The sequence below is a fragment of the Haliaeetus albicilla genome, chromosome 12, assembly GCF_947461875.1.
Source record: "Haliaeetus albicilla chromosome 12, bHalAlb1.1, whole genome shotgun sequence".
Taxonomy (NCBI): domain Eukaryota; kingdom Metazoa; phylum Chordata; class Aves; order Accipitriformes; family Accipitridae; genus Haliaeetus; species Haliaeetus albicilla.
In genome coordinates this window covers 34,292,120-34,306,711 of record NC_091494.1, presented here as the reverse complement: position 1 = coordinate 34,306,711, position 14,592 = coordinate 34,292,120, and the positions used below count along the sequence as shown (strand labels likewise).

At 39.0% G+C, this 14,592-nt stretch overlaps 1 protein-coding gene across 9 annotated transcripts in view; it reads right to left on the bottom strand.

Annotated features, from left to right (window-relative positions):
* Positions 1-14,592, bottom strand: part of TNRC6C (trinucleotide repeat containing adaptor 6C) — a 111,409-nt gene that overhangs the window by 46,158 nt on the left and 50,659 nt on the right. For 8 of the 9 annotated variants that reach the window (XM_069798957.1, XM_069798961.1, XM_069798958.1 and 5 more), the window contains exon 4: positions 12,798-13,124. In XM_069798957.1, coding sequence (XP_069655058.1) covers positions 12,798-13,124 — 327 coding nt within the window. Of the gene's footprint in view, positions 1-1,619; positions 1,833-12,797; positions 13,125-14,592 lie in introns of those variants that run through there. The other variant, XM_069798965.1, reaches the window with a different exon arrangement.

Genomic DNA, 14,592 nt, shown 5'->3' with positions numbered 1-14,592 from the left:
GTACCCAACACACTTTACCAACTTCAATTTAGTACTTATTAAAAATAGAAAACATTTTTGCTATGTTTGATAATGAATATGAATAATTAATTGCAAAATAATTTTAATGTTTACATAGATTACAAATGTAAAGCATGAGTAGAGTGAAATGGAAAAAGCTGTTGCATGCATTTCTTAGAAAAGCAAAATACTTTGCCTGCACAACCAATTTACCCAAAACTTCAATCCTCCTCTGAAAATGTCACTTACGATAATATTTCTTTTCATTTTTATTCAGCCAAGTTAAAAGTAACTCTATCTTCATAACTTCCATTACTGTAATTAGTTTGAATGCTGCACAGTAAAATTAAGCATCCTCAACTATAATACAACATTCAGCTGATTTAGGAACCTAAGTATGGAGAGGGTGCGAAATGGAAAAGCCTGAGATAAACTTTTAATGAGAACCACATTATTAATAGTTTTGCTCATCCAATTTTAAATCAGACCTAATAGTGATCCCTTCTCTTATTACTAGTTTTATTTTTCAATTCATGTTAGTCAGCGTAACACCAACCAGATTCATTGGCTCATCCTGTCCTGCCCAAAGGACAGATTACAGACGATGTTGTTCTTTGCTTTGACATGCAGAATAGAGAAAAATCCCAAAGGCCAGTGACAGTCCTACTGGGGATTTTACTTGTCACACAAAGGTTAGTGATTCTGAGTAGGAAGTTGAGAAAAAAGGGCAAATTACTTTCTCCCCCCAAAAGAAATATTTTCAATTCAACATGAGCAGATATTTAAAAGACTACACTGGAATTTTTCTAAATCTAAAATAAACAGGAATTGCCAGAAACATTTTAAGTGCTAGATCAAATGTAGCTTAATTTCATAAAAGAAAAAGAAAAGATGACACAAGCATCTATTCTGAAGAGCGAAATATAATAAAGTACAAAATCTGGGAATTGTAGCGCTAATATTTCAGGTTACCTGCTACATCCACCTCTATGCATACGCTGAGAGAGAGGACGAATTTGAAAGCTGTCATCTATTTGAAGCCACTTACAAAGCTAACTTACAACAAGCCTCATAGATGTGAGGAAGCTGAAATCTTGAATAGAGTACTTAATATGGAAAGACAGAGAAGAGATGGATGCATTGAATAAAGCAGCTTTATTTAATTTAAAACTAAACCATAGTTAGGTACAGAAGTGGGAAAGCCTGTTACCCTATTTTAATTTTCTGCACTACGACATTAAAATGTAGCTCCTTTTCTCTGATGCTGAAAGCTTTTAAATGCATTAAGAAAACAAGCAAAAATAAACAACATTTTTCATTATTAGTAGCGATTCCACTAAATGCTACCTCTCCAAAACAAAAGCAGCAGTAGAAAACACCAAATAATTGCATTTTTCTGCTCAGTGCAACATATCTTTAGCAAGCAGCTCACTGCGAAGACGCCATTTTATCAAACCTGAAATGCAGCCAAAAGCTTAGGACGCTGAGCTGCTGCTCTCTCTCTGAAATGTTATGTAATAAATTGATTTAGCAGAAGCAGATGCTATTTTCTCAGGGTTAGGGTTACCTTCTCTTTTTTTTTTTTTGGCTCTAAAAAGGGCTGATGGGTAATAAAATACCTGAAGAAAGGAGCCGCCCAACCATCCTAGGAGACGCTACATTGTGTGCAGAGCTGTTTCTACTCCTGCATCTACGTTCTCCAGGGCTCTCGGCTTCAATATGTCGGCTGTGTACAGTGTGAGCCTCATCCTGTAGAGCTGCCAAGAAAATCTCTCTGTGCAAGCGTGCGCCCAGACAACCTGCAAGCTCGGTCGGGCCTCGGTTGCACTGGCTATGGAAATGCCCTTTCCACGCACAGCCCTCCTCCCCCTTCCCCTCGCTCCGCTCCTTAACTCTAGGTGAAGGTATCAACAGAGTGGGATTTTTAAGCTTTGATTATCTAATTGCAGCTGACACTAAACCGATCTTCCTTCCTCTTTAAATTCTTTCAACTGTCACAAAACATTTTCACTTCAGGACCCAGCTACAATTAGCACCCTAGCTGCTTTTCTCCCGCTTTTGAAAGTCAGCCAAGAGAAGACGCGGGCGCTGCCGACCGCCTGCACGGGCAGCAGCTCCTGCCTCCTGCCCGCCGTCCTCCCCCCCTGCCCCAAGGACCCACGGCAGCTCCTGCCTGGCATCTCCCCCCCCCCGCCCCAGCCCCAACAGCAGCTCCCACCGCTTGGCAAGGGAGAGCCGCACCAAACCCCAGACGTGTGCTGGCATGCTGCCAAGCCCTTAATGACTTCCCTGCCTCTATCTCAGAAAGATCTAAGTGGCAAACGCGCGAGCGTATTAATCAAAGGCGCTGCTGTTTATAAAGGCAGGGAACAACTGCCGTAGACAATGCAGCGGCACGGATCGGGGCGCTTTCTGCCTCCTGCAGAAGGGGGGACCGCCTGCCCGCCCGCCCGTCTTTTAACAACCACAGGCTGGAGAGCACTGCTCCTCTTTGAGACGTGAACAGAGCGTGGGCAGAGGCAGGGGGCAGCTTATCGTTTCCAGGACCTAAATATCATCACAAATTCTGACAACGCACCTAGAGGACTTTTATCAATGCCTATGTACAAATCCCAAAGGATAATTTACACACAAACTTCCAGTGTGTCTCATACACTCCTTTACAATTATTTCTCCTTCTCACTTCTTTGCTCTTCCTCCTCCCTCCTATCTGCCCCAAATACATATTAATTACACAGTAAATGGAGCACGTTTTAAATTTGCTGTTTCAATTCTTGTCAGGTGTTCGTTTGAGCAGTTTCGCCCTTTTGCACTGGATCGCACACAACTGATGTCTCTTTAAAGGTTTGGCTGCATTCTCAGAATTGCTGCCACTTCACTACCAAAGCACAATCGCTGCTGCTATTCTTGGCTCAAGAACTGTTCCACTGAAGTACTCCTGAAAATAGTTGGTTTCCTTCTGAAGACATTTATTCTGTTTCTTTGCAATAGTCTCTGAATACTGGATGGGTTTAACCTCATTTTAAAAACAACAGATGAATGAGAATCAAATCACTTTGGTTTTATTTCCATTCAGAAAACTATTTCAAATGCAATTAGAAACTAAGCTTGAGAGTCAATTTTGCCATAACTTTAAAGTCAAAATATTGTTATGGATTATTATATTCCTTTAATACCAGCTATACATGATTGAAATTTTCATTAGTTAAAATGATATGTCAAAACTGGAAGAGAACATAAGATACATTCCCATGTTCCTTGTATTCTTCTTATTAATAACATAAACTTCCTGTAATCAACTTCAGCTTACAGATGCAGGTGCTTACAAAGGGCACCAAATCAAAGGGACTGTGTTTACCAGACCAGGGTCCATAGGAAGGAAATGCAGAACCCCAAGGAAAAGTCAGAGCCCACATCAAAGTTTGGGGCACAATAAAGTACAGCTTCCACTCCAGCCCGTGCTGGCACAGAGCGTCTGTTCCCTTCCGCGTGCCCTGTCTTGTGGCAGCCTCAACAGGGCATGTGTCTGATAAATTTGAAATCCGTAGAGTTACCTGAAGACTAAAAAAGGGGATTTGAGAGGTTATGCAGACCACTCACCCAATCTAAGCAACTATTCCTGATACGCACTAAGTGACATTTACCCAACCCACCAAGGAAGCCCTCCAGCAACAGAGACTGCACATTATCAACTGCTCTCTCTCACTTCTTAAGATAGCTTTCATACGGGCACGTTTTTCCTAATGTCTAACCTTAATCTTCCGTGTTGAAATTTAAGCCCATTATTTCATGTCTGATCCATCACAGGCATATAGAACATATCATTTTCTTCCTTGCAGCAGTCATTTAGGTATTTCTGCATTTCTAATTCTAGTCTTCCTTCAACTCCGCAGCTCCAACTCCTTCACTCTTTGCAAGGCTTGTTTTCAAGATCTCTACTGTTGCATTCTTCTGCGCTTCTTCCAGCTGGTCACTTCCTTCTGAAGGCACAGTACCCCAAACGGGACTCAATATTCAGAGGCCTTATCAGAAGTGCCTCATGGGAAGCCATACTGTTTATATCCGTTCGTATGTCTGTCATCTTTTCAACAGTGTGACACCATTAATCTGGTTTACCCCGTGACCAACTCCAGATCCATTTTTGCAGCGCGATACTCACGTAACTGTATTTGTGTACAGAGCTGCTCTGGCCAAAATAAATAACCTATCCCTTTTCTTTATTTCTTATTCAATTACACGGTTTTGTCACCACTATTCCATATTGTAATTTTGTCTTCCAGTTGCCTTGCACTCTTCTCCAGTTTGGTATCATTCAAAAATTTAATGAAGGCTGTTGCTTATAGACAAAAGACTGATGCAAACATCAGAGGACAAATTTGTACTCTCACTCAAAACGTTCTCATTTTGCCAGTAAGGACTGATAGCTGCTCCCTGTCTACAGCTTCCTGAGCAGCTATGACTCTTTTTAACATAGTTTAATCTTATACTTCCCACTTATTTACACCACCACACATCCATCACGAGAAAGTCTTCTGAAGCACTGTCAAAGGCTATAGCAAGATGACTTCTAGGACATGATTTTCCCTCTCATTTTGCAGTGCCTGTTGCACTGCTGACAGGGAATTACTCTCCTTCGGCACGACCTGCTCTCTACAAACCCACATTGGCTCTGTACTTCTCTCCTGAAAAGTTCTAAATGCACAGAAACAGCTGCTTTGGTTATTTTTTCTAGTATCATTCTAGCAGATTACTGACTGATCTGTAATTCCTCAGTTTCTCCTTTCTCGCCTTTTAACATCAGGTGTTTTATTTTCTGTTTTCTATTTCTCACACTCTGAAAGAATGCCGTCACGCCAGATTGCTCCAACCCATCTTCAATGTAGTCTACTATGAATTTCATCACTTCCAGATAACTGGAAGCATTTTATCTCCTTAAGTACTCTAACTCACTCTTACTCTTAGTTCTAAGTCAATCATTAGTTTACAGATGAACGGAAAAGGCATTTAAAGTATTCCTGATGCCATCTATCAATGGTTCTCCCTGTTGAACATCAGACCAGTTCCACTGGTCTTCCTTTTACTACTAATGGACTTATGAAAGTATTATCTGTTTGTTCTTTGTGGGTTTTTTTTCCCTAACAGCTACAAACTTCTTTGTTTTTTATTTATTTCTTGTAGTACCATCCCTGTTTCCTGAGCTGTACAAATTCAGCTTTCCAATATTTTCACATGATGTTACGCCCTTTCTGCTCTTCCTAAGGACCAAACTCTTATTTCCTGGTCACTTTGACCATAGTTAGTTGCTTTCTACCTTTACTTCTCCACCATCAGAGACAGGTCCTGCTACTTGGTCTTTTCACATGCTTTGTCAGAAAATTGCCATCTGCACATTTTAACAACTTGCCAGACTCTTTATCTCCTGGCCTTTTTTCCCCCCAGACACCTGCGCAGTTCATATATCTGGCTATCACCAGAGCAGAGCCATCGACAGTGAACCTGGAGGCAGGATGCAGGTCTACTGATTCTAAAGCAAAAGCAGTGGCCTTTGAGGAGTCATGCTTTTGCACAGCCCCACCCTTTGAAAGTGAGGACAACAAAACTATAAAGGCATCTCAGTCATTTATCCTTTTACAGATTTCTATTTTTCCTTCTCCCGGTGAAAAATTCTAATCACTGTCAAATAGATTTGAAGCAGCATATTTATTTTTCACGCTCTGCTGCCTGATGTCAGATAACATACACAATACAGAAAAATTCATTCCAAAGATTAGTTTACTGATGAGTTTTTACCATCATTTTTCATTCATAATGCCCGTATTTGTGCTACACAGAGCTTGCTACTTCTCTATCTATATTAAAAGCATTATATGGGTTTTTTGAAAATTTACATGGGAGACAAAACCCTTTACTAGCTGACACTCACTTCCCACAGACTTTCCTATTACTGCATTTCAGAAAATGTTCATCACTCAGGAGTACATCCAGATAGTACCTACTGGCTAGATCCCATCTCCATCTTAACTGCTACATTTTTGTCCTTGTATGATGTTTTTTTAACTTCCTTTTGTCTAAACATATACCTGTCACTAGTGACCTTTGGTAACACTGCCTGATTTCCAGGGACATGTACCAGACAACAAGCACTACCAAATGCTAAATAAAGCCCTGAGGAACAAAATGAGAAGAAAGAAACATAATCACCACTCATGCAACCTCTGGTGGTACCTGAACATCCCTTTACAATGCTAATTCGATCAGACTGTTGACAAAAGAGTAATAAAAATAAATTCTGGTAATTTCCTTTTTTTTTTTTTAAAAAAACAAATGGCATAACATCAAATTTGATCCCACTAGTAGGAAAACTTTTACATAGCCACATTGCAGAAACATTGTGTATAGTGACGAGCTGTACAGTGAACACCTAATCAAGTGATGCAAAAATTGAAAGCTGTTAGGAGTTTCCTTGCAGATAAACATTATGTGTTTGCTATATAGTTACCTCTCACAGAAGCAGTATAAATAGCCAATTCTTGTGTTTACAAAGAAACATCACCATGCTTGTTCCTTCATTCAAGATCAACAGCCATGATACAACAAAGCACATCTTCCAGGTATTATGTAGCACACTTTAAAAAAAGTGTATTTGCTATATAAAGTGTGAAATGATATACATAGAAAGTGTGCAAACAAGATGAATAAATATACTATCTAATCTCCAATTTCTACTTCATAGCATTTAGTGTTTTAACTATGACATATGAAAACCACTGCTTACAGAAGATCCAGAAAAAATCAATTTCTAAAGTTTCTGGTTTTAATTCTGTAACTTTCCAACTAAAAGCAAAAACACAGTAATGTTTTGCCAACAAAGATATTCTGCTAATGGAATTACAGACAATGGGCCCAAAGAGATAAAGTTCAGCAAATCATTTCCATAAAGGCAGTTTTCACATGTGCTTTATTTGTCAAAAATCACCCTGTTTGCCATGCCTCCAGGAAGCCAAGCTAAATCTTATTTCAAACTTTTGAAATGAGACTGTATGCTTCACAACTACTTTTGCATATACATGCCTTACCTGCAGTCATCACAAAACACAATAAGCTAAACTGGTCACTTGCTCAAACATGCGTTTGGCATGAAGGTCACTACTACTTTGCTAGATCTGGTGAAACAACTGTACGTCAAAGCTTATCTGTGTTTTCCAACTATACTGACTGGTTTTAGAAGAGGTATTCTCTCTCCCTAAAACTTTTCTCCAAATATGACTTCACAACCATATACAATTCCCCTATTAGAAGGAACTGTAAAGTAACCCACAGTTAAAGGATTGGATGTTTGAAACAAGTACTGACAGACATGATTTTAACAATAAGCAGGGGTTTTTTTATCTTGCTTCCTAAAAAAATTATCAAAAACAAAGTTAATACAAACGGATTTATAAGAAGAGTTAACCTGCCACACAACGGCACTCAGCAACTTCCAACTGCCCACAACACTTACTTCAACATGCACATGCCACACCACAAGCATGAATATGTAAACTGCCACTAAGGAAATCTTGAAACATGAAATAAAACTTCCAGCTTCATAGAAAAAGAAGAAGAAAGTTCAGCACAGAATCTGGCATCAGCCCACAGCAGGAAAATAAATCTCTGTAACTGCTGTCAAATTCTCACTTCCCAGAAAACAGCAGATAGAACAAATTAAAAGCGTAACTCTTCAGTTTCCACAATGCTTGGGTGTTTTCTCATTTTGACTACTGCACAAATTACTTGCTTTCATTTCTTTTTAGACTTCGGAAACATATGTTACTCATCCGTTCCACAAAATACTCTACTTGCCAATACAAAAGAAGTGCAGAAGTTTCATCATGACTCCTGCAGGACATGGTACATTTCTTTTGAGTTGATGGATGTTGCTTTCACATTGCTGAATTGCAGAAAAGTGAAAGGCATCTTCAAGAAAAACTGATTACTTCTTTTGATCTTTGTTCTTATAATCATCAAACACACAGTGGTTGCCTGGAGACTCCTATACAAACTTCATAATTTGTAAAGAAACAAAGAAGGATATTGTTATTTTTAATCTCCCATGGTAGCTTCCAGAAATTACCTTAATTCTTTTAGATCATATGGCAAAAGGACCATTCCATTAATGCCTCACACCTTAATGAGGGAAGTTAACTATTCACCACATTTATTGGAGTTAGTTGACAAAGTGGGTAGGGAAGAGATGAAAAGCTCCATCTTTAAGTAAAAATAACGAACTAGACTAGATAATAGAATACTGCCCATAGATTACAAATACAGCTTTCCTTCAGTGTAATCCTAAAAAGGATTACAGAAGGGGCATGTCAAGAACAAACTTTGCAGCTCAAGGTAAAAGTTCCAGACAAGTAACTATTCTACAGAAAACGCTCTAAAGTACTACAGAAGATAGTTTCATAATAGTTAACAATAAATAAAAGACTGTTTTCAAGGGATATGATTTCTAAAATATTCTATGCAGTTTGAAATGTTTTAATTTTGTCTCTTAACAGTTTGTCTAGTTAATGTTTTAGAGATTATCTTAAAAGAGAAAACAAAAAATCACTACTCTCATCCACTTCACTGATATTTCCAGATGATAAACCTGACAAAGAATATATTAGTGGTCATTAATTCCAACTTGCCTTACATTGGCAGAACACCCTTTTTAATTCATGACATTGCAGTTAGAGTTCTGATAAGTGTTTTGGATAGGCCAAGGCAGTAGATAACAGAGACTGCTGATAAGAGAATAAAGAGATAAAATAATGTGATTATTACAGTGAAGAGGTTGCCAATGCCTCTCTAACAGCCTTCCTTGTATCCAGGTAGTTATAAATAGGGCCTGGAAGGAACGTGGTTGCATAATTTCAAGTTAACTATGAAGGAATATGACCCCATAAAAAGAAAAGCTACAGGCACGAATTTACATTAAGCATCTTCTGGATACAAGATGCTAGCTTACAACGATCCTGGCTCTTTGATTAGTACCAGGTCATCCATCAAAAGGGAAGTTACTATTGTTCATCATAAGTATAAAGAAGCCACATATGGAGACTTGCTTGGGCAGAATCCAGCATGGGTCTAATAAGCTCTGGTTAGGCAATCAGGTTACCAGAGAGCGAGAAAGCCCTAAGCACTGATGCATTATTGACTGTCTCTAGACTTTGAAGACATCTAATAATATTCATTAAGTGATCACTCTTCTACGATGCAGGTGCTGTTCAAACAGACAAAACTCCTGTTTAGACATGGATCAGGTACCTACACTGATTCTCTTCTGGCCAACTCCGATTATTTTGTTCCTTCCCTTCACTTCCCTAGAGAAGTTTTATTTGCAAAGACTCTTTAGTAAATGAATGTGCTGGTTTTGCCTGGGATAGAGTTAATTTTCTTCAGAGTAGCTGGTATGGGGCTATGTTTTGGATTTGTGCTGGAAACAGCGTTGATGACACAGGGATGTTTTCGCTATTGCTGAGCGGTGCTTACAGAGAGCCAAGGCCTTTAGTGCCTCTCACCGCACCCCACCAGCGAGCAGGCTGGGGGTGCACAAGGAGCTGGGAGGGGACACAGCTGGGACAGCTGACCCTGACTGACTAGGGGATATTAGGTTGGATTTTCTGCTGACTCCATATGTAACAACATGATTTCTGTAGCTCCAGCATAGGTCTTGCACCTGATTAGGGGATATTCCAGACCATATGACGTCATGCTCAGCATAGAAAGCTGGGGGAAGGAGGAGGAAGGGGAGACATTCGTAGTGATGGCGTTCATCTTCCCAAGTAACGGTTACACGTGCTGGAGCCCTGCTTTGCTGGAGATGGCTGACCACCTGCCTGCCCATGGGAAGCAGTGAATGAATTCCTTGTTTTGCTTTGCTTGCGTGTGTGGCTTTTGCTTTACCTATAAAACTGTCTTCATCTCAACCCACGAGTTTTCTCACTTCTACTCTTCTGATTCTCTGCCCCATCCCACTGTGAGGAAGGTGAGTGAGCAGCTGCGTGGTCCTTAGTTGCCAGCTGGGGTTAAACCACAACAGTGAATTACTCAGGGAACCAGAGACAGACATTTAAAGGAATACAGTTCCTACTGATATGTGGAGGAAGGCGAGGAGTTTCCTTCTGATGTTGTATTGCTTAGTCAGAATCCTCATGTTTAAAATTCTTTATTTTCATATTCACAAAAATATGACCCAGTTTGAATTACATTTCATGGAAAATTTTTAACTTAAGTGCTGAAGGTTTTCAGGATATAGAATCCCCACATTTTTTCTAAAGCTAGTAGTTACTCAAATCGTAACACTTGAGATGAAAAGGTTTTGGCCTTCCCTGGATACTCTTCTTACTTCTTTGGTCTTTATACTTGTCAATGTGAAGACGAAGCCAGGATGAGAGACCAAGGAAGACTGTCAGTATACATACTTCAGGCTGCAAAGGTCCCTCAGGAGTGAGATATGCTATACTCCTCTCTCAGCCTCACAAAGCAGCCAGGCACACAACTGTTGTCATTATAAAGTGAGCTAGACAGATTTTTTTTTTTTCTTCTGTAACTGTTTGTAGTTAGTAAATGAACTGATGCTCCACCTGCTGGAAAGAGAACTACATGAGCTCTAGTATTCAGCAATTTCTTTCTACAAGGAAGATGCAACCACTTAAGTCTCAAAACAAAACCTCTTGCTGTCAGCAGACAAAAAAGCAGCCAAGGATTTAGCTTGTCTAAGATTCTTTTCCCTGCTCCAAGAACTGTGCACGGATTTTCCTCGTGCCTTTGAAAGTTTTTGTTTTGACTTTACATAGTAAACAACCACCTGACAATTTTGACTCTGTGCACTAATTGCTTTCAAGTAATACTGTTGCTAAGAGTTTGATATGGGTTAACTTTTGTGCAATATGGCATATAATATAAAGCTGAAAAGCTGCTGCACTCTTCCTCTCATTTGTCCTAGCTTTTACTGTATTCTGAATTTTTCCAACAGTAACAGAAATGTAGCAAAAGAATAAAAAAGCAAACTAATTCAACAGGGTAAAACCTCTGCTGATACTTGCCAGGCTGACGAACTGCAGAAACAAGTGCTTATTTTATACAGCAAGTTAAAATAGGAACCAGGAAAAGAAGTCTAAAACCTCAAGGTACAAATGCACCTGGCAAGATCACAGTCAGACAGCTAGTACAAGCTAAATTATTTTATGGATTATGTTACAATTTATGGTGGAGTTTGTTTCATGATTTACAGTATGTTTCTGAAACATCAAAGATGTTTCAGATACATCTATAATGATGCTTGGAAGAAGTCTAATACTGAGCCGCTTGACATATATATATGTATGTATATTTTATATATATATATATAAAAACCAGAACATTAGTCTGACAGTTAACAAACATCTCCAAATCAAAGAGAAGCCATAAATGTCAGCCACCACCCCTGCTGAACTGTGATTTGCAAAGATGATGAGAATGCTGCTCTAACTGGTGGGAACTTACTACTTTCCATGTCACTAAAGCCAAATAGTCAAGAATACAGAAGCAGAACCTCTTCCCGCCCTAGAAACCCCCAACATTTTAAGTAAATAAACAATTGTTTTATTTTGCGTTTTCAGATTTGTGTTTCTGCAGAGTAGCTGAATAGTATTTTCAAATGCATCTCGATAACCGTAAAAGCTATAATTTCTGAGAGGGATGATTTTCATATCTAACTAAAACTTGTAAGGACAACACCAAATAACTTCCTCTGCTGGCGTTCAGTTCAGCAGCAAATACAGCAAAACTAGTGAAAGATTCACTAATGCCCAAAGGGAAAACTGCAGGCAGTTCAGATCCAAATTTTGTAATGTTTGACAGCGTTAATGAGTGATAATGAGCAACACTTGCGATCATACAGAAATTACTAATATTCAAGATATCAGACAGGCCCTTGTGACTTAGTCCAGATAACTTTTTCTAAGCCATAGATAACTGTATCTTAGAACACTCCCTGCTTTGCCTAACATGACATTCATATATAGCGGTGATGAAAAAGGTGATATATACCAATTACCGACTAAGCTCATCTCCACTGTAGAAATTACACAATCTCTAGCACAGAAGGGCAAATAAGAGAGCTGCTTCTTGTTTTCTCATTAGCAGCTTCAGGAAAAAAAGGTAGCCAAGAGACTTATTCCTCAATATGCTATTTCCAATAGCCAAAGGAAGGTCAGTGTGTCTATCTGCAAAGGATGGAATGAAGTGGTAGAAAGGACTAAGATACTCAACTACTTTTCCCAAAGTATTATTTTCCTAATGTGAAAATAACAATTGAGAGCATAAGCAAATAGAGGCATAAAAGTGTCACAACACAACATAAGCAAACTTCCTATTTTTTATTTACATGTAATTATATGCAAAACTCTCTTTAAAATTGCCAAAATGATAGTAAAAAACTTGGAAATACCCAAATTAACAATGCTTCTGTGAGAATGATCACTGAAGAAATATTTGCATTTCCTGAAGGTCATATCCATTCTAACTACCAAAGAAACAGAAAAAGAACTAGAAAAAGACCCCACAGGTCTGAGCATCTAAGTAAGAAAACCTTTTAGAACTGGATTATAGAAATGACATCATATATTCTGTAAGAAAAAGAGCAACAGCATACACTTCACTTAAAATCCTGTTATTTTAAGACAATTCTTAAGATTCCTTACATTCTCGCAGCATCTCTGCTAACAGTGGGGGGCATAACTACATAAAAAAAAAAAAGAGTCAGTATCTCACTGGGTTTCGATTCTTACCTGTTTGGGTCTTACTGGGATGATGCTGTCCACCTGCTCCTTGCTGTGGAGGAGGACTTGCCCCTGCTTGTCCAGTACCTTGTGCTGGGCTGGTGCCAGTCAGAGTCCCAGTAGGCAGTGGCTGACCCCGCTTTAGGAGCTGCTTCTGTTCTTGCTGGCGGAAGCGTGGAGGCACCTCACGAGGCAGGTAACGGGACGCAGCTGGCTGCTGCCCATTAGCAGACGCACGCTTGCCATTGCTGCTGTTGGTAATAGTGCTGGTGGAAGTACTGGTACCGGTACCGGCAGGTTGGGGCTGGCTTAAACTGGTCTTAATAGGTTCTGGCACTACATTGAAAAAAAAAAAATCTGCTTTAGTATCAGAAAGTTGTGGGGGTTTTTTCCTGTAACTGAGCAAATGGATAATGTTTTCCAGTCTCCCAAACAACAGCTGGCAAAACATGGACTATAAAATACGTAAAATACATTCTAAATAAAAAAGTGTTACGACCAGAACTCAGGGCTGGTCTACTATGTATGTAGCCTCCTAAATTGTTATATAACATTTCTGAAATCTACATCTAAAAAACCTGGGTTTATATAGCTGTAAAATTTATGTACCAGAATACAGCTGATAAAGGCTTCACACCCAACTCTTTGTGAGAGCCTACATGTCTGTTTTTAACTGTACAACCCCCCGGCCTTATCTCGCACACTTCCCGCTTCCCAGGCTGCATCGTCAGTCAGCAGCACACAACAGAGAAGTTCGTTACTATAAATATCTGGTACCCACTGCGTGAGAAGAGGAGAGAGCATATCGGCTGAAGACTGAACAGTTTGTATATACACAACCAAGTTCACATCAATACTCAAATGGCTCACAAATGTATATGTCTATGTATGTATCTGGGTGTTTATACTAAATAGGATTTAGGATAGTACAAGACTTAAGAAGAAAAACACTGATTTGCTATCAACTCTACAACAGAGCAAGTGAAAAAACTTCTTAGATGTTTTCACTTCCAGCATTTCTAAGACATCTTGGATTGTTCTCAAAACAAGATGTTTAAGAACACTTAGCCTAAAACAGTAAATAAAAGCCCAATAAATAAAAGGATGGCTAGAAATAATTTTTGTTATGCTCAAATAATGTGCAGAAAAAACATTAAATAAGAAATAGTGGCACAGAGTAACTAGCATGCCGTGAAATTTGCATTTCAGAGAATTAATTCAACTGAAAGTGTGTATATTAGAGTGAAAAGTTTTCAAGTAAAGATTAATTTATGTTACTCCTCCTTTACCCAATCTGTAGACACATGTGCAAATGCTTTGTGCCTCCATTGAGGCACAAATATGTTCTATGTATTGGGAATTTAAACAAAAAAAAAAGTTATGCTTGCACGCAATTTATTCAATAAATTATTTTTAAGGACTTCAAAAATATGGGGCTTATGTTTTCAAAATTATGATTAAAACTCTGATCGTAATTAGTTCCTTTCATTGGAAACAGTGGATGACACACAACTCTTTTGCCATTACAAGTCTATTTTGGGGGGATTTTTTTTTTTAATTCAGTGTCTTATAAAAACACCAAGTTTTTGTATCCCACTGAAGAGTACAAGAACCATTGCTGTGGTTTGCAAAGTTACATAGCAATGTTTCTCTGCAGAGCACTTCTCATTTCTGAACTGACTCTGAAATGGAGTAACGGAAGAAAGTAAATCACATTTCAGTTTTACACTAAGCTACACATTTGCAAGAACACGAGTGAATGGGCACAAGGACAAACAAGCCCATACCATTCTTTTTCCACGTC